We start from the raw sequence: 10,273 nt of genomic DNA on the forward strand, positions 1-10,273 counted from the left end.
CAGACAAACAAAATGGAGATTTTGTATTACAATCAAGCATTTATTTTGTAAAATAACATTGCTCACAGTAAGATGGATATTGCTTGTTTTATAATGATAGGTACATGATGTCATATAATGACACAGTGTATTGTTCTGCTGCTTAGATGAAGCCTTGGTTGCCTTGCCTTTCTTTCTCTTTTTTGATATAATTTTAAGCACTGTTTGAAATGTGATGGACACCCTCACCCTTCAAAACTTTTATCTATAATAGGTAGGTGGATATGTTATGACCAGAATGGTTGGGAGTCCAACATATTGCAAGCAATGCTATAACCTTAATATATAAAAATGCACATATGATCTTAATTATAATCATTCTTGAGTATTGCTGAAAATAGAGACATGTTGTCGAAGCTTTTCGTATTGCACTCCTCAGGACAATTGCAAGAATAACCAATGTAAGGGAAAACAACAACTTAAATAAGTGACAGCCATTTGCTGGTTCATTCCTTGGGGCAATGCCTTGACCAATCACAGTCAAGCTGCCTGGTTTAAATTTCAAACAAAGCTTGGCAGTTAATTGTCAGTCACCATAAACTGGTGCATTCTCCATGGCAACGTCTCTACCAATCAGGATTCACTTGCCAACCAATCAGCACTCTCTTCTCATGCAGTATAAGTAGTTGTTTTCCCTTACATTGGTTATTCTTGCAGATTGTCCTGATGAGTGCAAGACGAAAAGCTTTGACAACATGTCTCTATTTTCAGCAATATAAACATTCTATTAATTACCTGAAAAGCGTAAACTTGAGTTAAATTCGACTAAGCAGCTGTCACATGATATCTAAAAACTGACAGGTTTGAAACAAAATGATGGCTATATGAATATACACCACAAGTCAGTAGAAAAAGTAAAATATCAATGTCATATTTCGCAGAGGCATCTGACCTGTATTCTATTTTCTTCAATTCCTGCATCCAATTTCAATCTTTTTAAAAGGGTTTCCAAAAAAATTCAGACACACGTATTAATTATTTATGGAGAGATACCTACCCTGGTGTGCAAGAACACTGGAACCTTGCAAGAATATTCATCACAAACACCAGGAAAAGTCCTGAATCTCGACAGGTAACAATCTGGGGATTACTAACCCATTTATGCCAAGGAGAAAATGATGCCTAGATTTGCCTCACCAAACTATATTACATCAAGCACTTTGGCTCACATTCGCATTTACCCCACCAATCTCCAATACAGAATCACACAAGCTACTAAGTGAATGGATTAACCCCTTCTTCTAAATTATTAAAGAAGTTGGATAACAATCATGAACCAACAGTTGTTTCATTAACTTTGCAATCATAGTTAACAGCAGTTATACTTAAATATTGGGTATGCAAATAATTAGCAGAAAGGATTAATTAACAAAAAATGAGAGGTTATAAAGGCAGTTCAGTGATTTCACAGAGATTTTGCATTAACTTCTTGCTAATTAAAAAGTTGATAGTGTCTCATATTGATATAAATTGCTAAGATTAATTTACAATTAGACTCCTTAGATGGTTGTTACCAATGTTTCCAGAACTTATACATATTTTTATGAATCGGTGTGGATGTACTGGTTGCATCGCTTTCCTCTGGTTGGGATGTCAGAGGAATGAATGTCCATCATGCGAGGAGTTAACTAAATCTCCTGGATCCTGTGTTCCAGGATAAATTCACCTACTGACAAGAGGAAAAACTTTTCACGCAGCGAGTGGTTATGATCTGGAATGCGCTGCCTGAGAAAGTGGTGGAGGCAGGTTCAACTGAAGCATTCAAAAGGGAGTTAGACAGTTATATGAAAAGGAAGAATGTGCAGGGTTATGGGGAGAAGGCAGGGGAATGGAACTGAGGGAGTTGCTCTTTCAGAGAGCCATGCGGGCTTGATGGGCTGAATGGCCTCCTTCTGTGCTGTAACGATTCTGTGATTCTGTGATTCTGACTATGGTGGTGACTGTATTGGGATTAGCTGCCACCATTAATCTCATCCCCTTTGATGTCATGGAAATTTGTATATACTAAGTATCACACTTATATTTGCCTGAATCTGGCTGGTACTGATGCGCAATCTCCTGTAAGAGAGAAGAAAGAGAGTTTCTTCTCTTTTCTTCTTTGGTTCTTTGCTTTGTTTTGTGAAGACAGATTGCTCTTAGGCCTCAGTTCCTTTCTATAACCAACCACTGGAGGGTAAACAGGAGTGATGCTGAGTGTCTTGCTCTGCACCATCATATTCAAGACTTAAACTCCCTTACTCTCATCCCTCAGGCACACAATTCACAAGATCATTCAGACACATCATATGATATTTTGCCATGCAGTAGTGTTGAGTGAACTTTCATTGTGTAAATTATACATGGCAGCAATAACAATCGATGGAGTGGGAGTCTCAGGGCTCAGTGCTGGAACCACTAAAGTTTCCAATTTACTTAACCAGAATCCAGAACCTTTGAAATTCAAAATGATCACATTTATAAATTAGTTCAAACTAGGAGAGGACAAGGGAATCACAGGAGGCAGCCCAGAAATTACAAAATGAGTAAGACTTTAACTTTAAAATTAGAGCCAGGCAGGGCAGAGGTGATATCAGGAAGCATTTCTTCACACAAAGAGTAGTGGAACTCTCTTCCCCCAAAAGCTGTTGAGGCTAGGTCAATTGTAAATTTCAACACTGAGATTGATAACCTTTTGTTAGGTAAGGTTATTAAGGGATAGGGAACTGAAGTGGATAAATGGAGTTAAGATGCACATTAGCTATGATCTAACTGAATGGCAGGACAAGTTCAAAAGGCTGAACAGAGTACTCCTGTTCCTATTGACAAAATATAAAGAAAGACTTGCATTTATATAGCACCTTTCACGACCTCAGGATGTCTCAAATCGCTTTACAGCCAATGAAGTACTTTTAAGTGCAGTCTTCACACAGCATGTTCCTAGAAACAGTAATGTGATAATGGCCAGATACATGATGTTGACGGATAAATATTGGCCAGGACACCAGAACTCCCCTGCTATGCAGGTGGGCAGATCAATGAGAGATGAAATTTGATGCAGGCCAGTGTGAAAAAGCTACACATAGGATGAAGAGCATTGCAGGAAACGGGATGTACTTTTTTAAAAAGTGTGTAACATACAGGAAAAATAAATGATGACTTTAGAAGATTGACATCTCCCTAACCTGAAGTTATCCCTTTTTCCTGCAGGGGAATATCTCTGAGGTGCAATGTGACCTCCCAGCCGCTGGGGGCGATGTGATCTCCCAACCGCTGGGCTCGGTGACCTCCCAGCCACTAGGGGGAGGAGGGCGCGATGTGACCGCCCAGGCACTGGGGGTGATGTGACCTCCCAACCACTGGGGGAGATGTGACCGCTCAACCGCTGGGATGTGACCTCCCAGCCACTAGGGGGAAGAGGGCGCGATGTGGCCTCCCAGCCGCTAGGGGAGCGCTGGCGGAATCCGGAGCTGCCGGAAGTCAGAGTGAGTGAGCGGGAGGAATAGTCTCCGGCATTACAGTCCCCGGGACCGGCGGGAGGAAGGGGAAGGTGTTCAGGGTTAGGCTCAGATCTCGGCCCCAACTCCAGGCTTAGGACCGGTCACAATTCCTGTCCCTGGCATAGGTCCCAGTTCCAATTGCTTTCCCCGGTTCCCAACTCCAGGTTCAGGTCCTCTCCCAACTCTTACCCCAGGTCCCGACTCCAGGCTCAGCCTCTGGTAATTGTTATCTGGAAGTTTCCTTTCTCCCGTACAGGGAGAGATGGCGGGAGAGCTGGTGATGAGGTTCAACATGCTGCTCAACGACATCTCGCAGAACCTGACCAAAGACAACCTGGAGGCTCTGAAGTTTCTGTGTAAGGAGCACATTGGGAAGAGGAAGCTGGAAAACATTGGCAGTGGGATCCAGCTGTTCCAGGTGCTGGAGGAGCTGAACCTACTCTCCCCTGAAGATACCAAAACCCTGACTGAGCTCTTGGCGAACATTCAACGGCCCGACCTCCAGATTAAACTCTCTACTTTCCAGAAGGGGAATGGACACCTGCAGCAGCCTGTTTGTGAAGTGGGAGCACTCACAGGTAAATGGAGTTCAAGCTAACTTTCTAAAGGTGGTTGGGGGGTGGGGGAAATTCTCCATACACAATGATGGACAACCCTCCTTCCTTACTGGCACGCAAAAGATGGTACAAGACAAGTCTTTAAAAAAGTCAATCAAGCAAGGCATCTATTTGCCAGGACAAGTTAGTTTAGATTAGATTAGATTAGATTAGATTAGAGATACAGCACTGAAACAGGCCCTTTGGCCCACCGAGTCTGTGCCGAACATCAACCACCCATTTATACTAATCCTACACTAATCCCATATTCCTACCAAACATCCCCACCTGTCCCTATATTTCCCTACCACCTACCTATACTAGTGACAATTTATAATGGCCAATTTACCTATCAGCCTGCAAGTCTTTTTGGCTTGTGGGAGGAAACCGGAGCACCCGGAGAAAACCCACGCAGACACAGGGAGAACTTGCAAACTCCACACAGGCAGTACCGGGAATCGAACCCAGGTCCCTGGAGCTGTGAGGCTGCAGTGCTAGCCACTGTGCCGCCCCTTGTTGAACCTTGTAAGAATCTTGAGGCCCCATTTCAAATACTGTGCAGCTTGAGGCATTCTGCAACCAAAAGAACTAACGCAGGCACAATGAGCTGTATAGCCTCCTTCTGTGCTGTTACTTTCTATGATTCTGTTTAACTGCAAGTATAGAGGGTTCCGAGAAGACCAGATAGAATGATTTTGGGATTTAGAGCTCTTGGGGGTGGGCGGACAGGGGGGGTGGGGTCAGTCTTGATTCTGAGTCAGAAGGTTGTGGGTTCAAGTCTCTCTCCAGGGACTTGAGCATGTAATCTGCATTGGCACTTCGGTTCTGCACTGTCAGAGGTGCCATATTCAGATGAGGCATTAAGCCAGGACCCTTCCTGTCTTCAATGTAAATCTAAAAGATCCTATGACACTACTTCAAAGAGCCGGGAAGTCCTCGCTGTGTTTGCTTCAATATTTATCACTCAACCGACATCAATAAAAGCACATTATCTGATCTTTATTTCCTTGCTATTTGTGAGATCTTGCTGTGTGCAAATTGACTGTCCCATTTCCCTATATCATCATTGGTCATAAAGCACTTTGGACCATCCTAAGGTGGTGAAAGATGCAATTTCTTTCTTTAAGTTATGGAAAGGGCAATCCAAAGCTGAACTGTGGTCAATGAAGAAAAGAATGGTGATTGTGGGGTCAGGGGAACTTGTAAATGATCCAGGTGTTGTAAATTCTGGGAAGCATTGAGAATGTTTATTTAAGTAACCTATTTGATACAGAAATTTTTTTTTAAAAACATGAATATTAACTTAATTAGTTTCCAGCTTGTTTGTTCCCTCAGAGTAGTGGATCTGTGGATCAGACTTTCAGCAGTGGTGATTACTGCAGTGACATTTAGTTGAACATTGTACAACAGAGAGAATTCTGCCATGGAAGACAATGCTACTTGAACACAAAAATGCCATTCATGGCTGGCACCTATCCAGTGGAGATGTTGGGATAGATAGACATTCTCAAAAGTTTGAATTGTCTAACAGGCCAGGGAGGAATTGGGCAGGACTCTGGAGGTTAGTTGAGCAAGATAGAGTGCACAATACGATGTTCAATCTGGGACAACAGATTGTAACGCACTCTTGTTAATCTCCATTTTCTTGCATTCTAATCTCAAATTTGACCTCTCAGTATAGACAGGAGAACATGAAGGACAGAAATAGGCCAGTTGGTCCATCAAGCCTGTCCTATACTGTCCCAGTGTGACTTCTCCACAGCATTGCCCTCATCAATCCTCACTAATCACGCAATCTCTTGGAAGAGTTTTTAAAAATAGGGGGGAAAATTCTGGGTGTACTTACACTATAACTATAGCATTGGTGCAAAACAGTTTTTACATTGCATTGATGCTGCAGTTTGTGTAAATGCAGCGCCAATCCAGATTCATGGTCTGACCACACCCATTACCCTTACTGACACTACTCCCAGGACAGATATGATGCAGAGGAAGGTTCCTTCTAACTGCCCCGTCAAAAACTCCCAGGAAAAATACAGAAAGATGGCACAGGTTGGGGCTTTTTTTCTTTAGAAAGGAGAAAGACTTTGAGGAAGACCTCTTGCTTTCAACTGCTAGGCCCTAAGTTCTGTAATTCCCTCCCTATATCTCTCCTCCTCTCTACCCCCTCTTCCCCTTTAAGATGCTCCTTAATATCTACCTCTTTGACTAAGAGTTTGTTAACCCTCCTGTGAAGAGACTTTGAGCAATTTACTACTAAGTAACAGAAAGTTGTTGTGATGAACAGCATGAGACTCCTGAAAGGGTGGATTTTTGTTGCATTTTGCTGTGAAGTTAGGGTGGGCATGGCTCTCAATTTAGACTGCTTTGCATCAACACTAAACCTGTAGTGTGGATGAGTAAGAAGCTATCACCTGTTGCTAAGTTTGAATTCATGACTTTAGTTCAAAACTGAACTTCATTTTAACTATTCACTTCATTTCCTAGAGCAGCTGAACGTTGCATTTGGAGTAATTTGTAATGGCGTTGGAAAAGATTGGCGGATGTTCGCAAGGAAACTTGGGCACAAAGAACCACTGCTTCAGCAGATTGAATATAGACATCCACATGACATGCGGGAACAGATTCTGCAGGCTCTGATAGAATGGCAGAAGACAAAAGGGAAAGAAGCTACTGTGAAAACACTGATAACAGCCCTAAGGAGCTGCAGACTTAACATGGTAGCAGATTCTGTCGAAGAAGAGGTAGACAAGATTGACTGACGTTTAAGCTTATCTCATTGGCAACATTATATGTCGCAAAAACATTTTGGGCATCTAAAGCAAATATTTCAGTTCCTTTTGAAAGTTAAAGCTGCTGCTTCTCTGGTGTGATGGCCTTTTCTTAATTCTGTAATCAGTGTCGTGCTTTTGTCAACCATCACCTTCAGAGTTCGTATTTAATTGAAAATGACGGAATATTTCAGGTTACTAGTAGCATTCAGAATTCAAAGGCTTGCATATTCACCTGAGGAAGGGGACATTCACACTATACCCTTGGTGTACTGGTTTAGACTTCACACCAGTGCTAACCTCATGGTGTAAATTTGGTGTGAAGGCCCTTACTACTTCCTACGGAAACTCTCATTCCTCTTAAGGTCAGGCCTTGATCTACAGGTTGTAGTGGCGCTGTAACTGCAAGATTGGTGAAAAGCAAAGCCACATCACAGGGTCATAATGTGAATGCACCCTCAAACAGGTTTAAAACTGCATTTAGATCAACTTTTCTAAGGCTATTTTTGGATATTGTGGGTAAAAAGATCACTGAACTGAGTTTGTCTTAGGCCCCTTCACAATTACATTTGTACGAACCAAAGGCCTACGACTGCTTCTAATTCTTGTGTTCATATAATTCCATTTTTTTTTTTAAATTGCCGAAGATTTTATTTGCTTGATACATCACCAACTATAGCACACTGAGCTAATTCAGTTTGTTTTTATTTTTGCTAAAGTGTGTACATGTGATTCCAGTAGTAAATCAGTGATGTAAACTGTTGCATTTGCACCTGATTACTAAGACAATGAATTGACAAGATTGAACAGTGGGACATTCTGGTTTTAGCAATTGCTAACCACAAGACCTCTTAATTCATTTTGGCATGAGTCGCCAGCAATGCAATTCTGTTCTACTTGTACCTTGACATCAACAATGATTGTGATTACTGTCCTCCCAAGGACTGTTGCTCACCAAGAACTAATACGTGAGTATGCAATAGCAGTATTTTCTCTCTCATCCCCTCCTCTGCTAGCCTTCCTTTCCAGTCAGGATACACCTGGAGATGCTGGGTTCCTTCACTGTCCTGAGCACAGATGTTTCTTGTGAAAGGCCTTGCATTCCTCCATTTTTTCCAGGTTCCCCAGTAACATGGAGTGAATGGCACAGTGACCTCCAACAAGTATGCGCGTTTCTGCAAACAAACAGGAAGAAACCTGTATTTATATAGCACCTTTCATGACTTCGGGCCATCCCAAAGTGCTCTGCAGCAATTGAATTACTTTTGAAATGTAGTCCCCATTGTTACATTGGCAATGCAGCAGCCAGTTTGTGAACGGCAAGTTCTCACAAACTGCTATGCGATAAATGACCCAGCTAATCTAGGTGTGTTGGTCAAGAGATAAATATTGGACGACACTTGGAGAGAGCAGAAGAGGATTCTGTTCAACATCGGTGGTAGGCAAGTTGATGGAAAAGGTGCTGAGGGATAGGATTTCTGAGCATCTGGAAAGACACTGCTTGATTCGGGACAGTCAGCACGGTTTTGTGAGGGGTCGGTCTTGCCTCACAAGCCTGATTGAATTCTTTGAGCAGGTGACCAAGCAAGTGGATGAGGGTAAACCAGTGGATGTGGTGTACATGGATTTTAGTAAGGCATTTGATAAGGTCCCCCATGGTAGACTTATGGAGAAAGTCAGGAGGCATGGGATAGTGGGGAATGTGGCCAGTTGGATTAAGAATTGGCTAACTGATAGAAGGCAGAGAGTGGTCTTAGATGGTAAATACTCAGCCTGGAGCCCAGTTACCAGTGGCGTGCCGCAGGGATCAGTTCTGGGTCCTCTCCTGTTTGTGATTTTTATTAACGACTTGGATGAGGAAGTCGAAGGGTGGGTCAGTAAATTTGCAGATGATACAAAGGTTGGTGGAGTTGTGGATACCGAGGAGGGCTATTGTCGTCTGCAAAGGGACTTGGATAGGTTGCAGTGCTGGGCTGAAAAGTGGCAGATGGAGTTTAACCCTGAAAAGTGTGAGGTCGTCCATTTTGGAAGGACAAACATGAATGCAAAATACTGGGTTAACGGTAGGGTTCTTGGGCATGTGGAGGAGCAGAGAGACCTTGGGGTCTATGTGCATAGATCATTGAAAGTTGCAACTCAAGTGGATAGGGCTGTGAAGAAGGCATATGGGGTGTTAGCGTTCATTAGCAGAGGGATTGAATTTAAGAGCCGTGAGGTGATGATGCAGCTGTACAGGACCTTGGTAAGGCCTCATTTGGAGTACTGTGTGCAGTTCTGGTCGCCTCATTTTAGGAAGGATGTGGAAGCCTTGGAGAGGGTGCAGAGGAGATTTACCAGGATGTTGCCTGGAATGGAGAATAAGTCTTACGAGGAAAGGCTGAACATTCTAGGCCTCTTCTCATTAGAAAGGAGAAGGATGAGGGGTGACATGATAGAGGTTTATAAGATGATCAGGGGAATAGATAGGGTAGACAGTCAGAAACTTTTTCCCCGGGTGGAGCAAAGCGTTACAAGGGGTCATAAATTTAAGGTGAAGGGTGGGAGATATAAGGGGGATGTCAGGGGAAGGTTCTTTACCCAGAGAGTGGTCGAGGCATGGAATGCCTTGCCCGGGGAAGTTGTTGAGTCAGAAACTTTAGGGACTTTCAAAAGGCTTTTGGATAGGTATATGGATAAAGGAGAATGATGGGGTATAGATTAAATTGTCCTTGACAGAGGACAAAGGATCGGCACAACATTGTGGGCCGAAGGGCCTGTTCTGTGCTGTATGTTCTATGTTCTATGTTCTATCTCAGCCAAAAAACAGTATGTCCGGCAATGCAGTCTAGATTATGTAAACTGTTAATGCTGGACATACACAGCAGGTCAGGCAGCATCTGTGTCGAGAGAAACAGTTAATGTTTTGGGTCAATGACCCTTCATCAGAACTAGAAAGTATTGTAAATGTAACATAGTTTTAAGCAAGTACAGAGGCAGGAAAAACAAAAGGGGGAAGGTCTGCAATAGAGTGGAAGGCAAGAGTGATTAAGTGACAAAAGAGTTGATCAGCAAGTCAAAAGGGGGTGGTAAAAGGACAAGTAAAGGAATAAAAGATGTGTCCTGGGTCAGTGTAAATGACAACAGCAGAATCATTATCAGCATCCGCTTACCAGAAAAATGTAGGGAGTGGTTATAATAAATTCTGTGCTCACGTTCTGGAGTAGGACTTGAACTGACAACCTTTTGACTCGGGTGAGAATGCTGCCACCTATGTACCCTTTTTGTGTAGTGCAGGAGACCTTTAAATTATTTGGATGGCCATGTATGTGCGGTAACTTAAAGGGGAAACTTGTGCGTGGCCTACATGGGAACTTTCAGGGTGCTGTGCAGAGGCACAACTTATAGAAATGTT

The 10,273-nt window shown here is 42.9% G+C and overlaps 1 protein-coding gene across 1 annotated transcript; it reads left to right on the plus strand.

Moving 5' to 3' along the window:
- Window positions 1-3,486: 3,486 nt before the first annotated feature.
- On the plus strand, window positions 3,487-8,637 carry fadd (Fas (tnfrsf6)-associated via death domain). The gene is made up of 2 exons (XM_068046926.1): window positions 3,487-4,093; window positions 6,599-8,637. The coding sequence occupies exons 1-2, from the start codon at window positions 3,778-3,780 to the stop codon at window positions 6,871-6,873; spliced, it is 591 nt and encodes a 196-aa protein (XP_067903027.1). The 5' UTR covers window positions 3,487-3,777; the 3' UTR covers window positions 6,874-8,637.
- The last annotated feature ends 1,636 nt before the right edge of the window (window positions 8,638-10,273 follow it).

This window comes from Heterodontus francisci, chromosome 14 (assembly GCF_036365525.1).
Source record: "Heterodontus francisci isolate sHetFra1 chromosome 14, sHetFra1.hap1, whole genome shotgun sequence".
NCBI lineage: Eukaryota > Metazoa > Chordata > Chondrichthyes > Heterodontiformes > Heterodontidae > Heterodontus > Heterodontus francisci.

Coding starts and splice junctions, on each gene's coding strand:
- fadd (XM_068046926.1), top strand. CDS start 3,778: ATGGCGGGAGAGCTGGTGATGAGGTTCAACATGCTGCTCAACGACATC. Junction 4,094..6,598: donor TGAAGTGGGAGCACTCACAG/GTAAATGGAGTT, acceptor TTCATTTCCTAG/AGCAGCTGAACGTTGCATTT.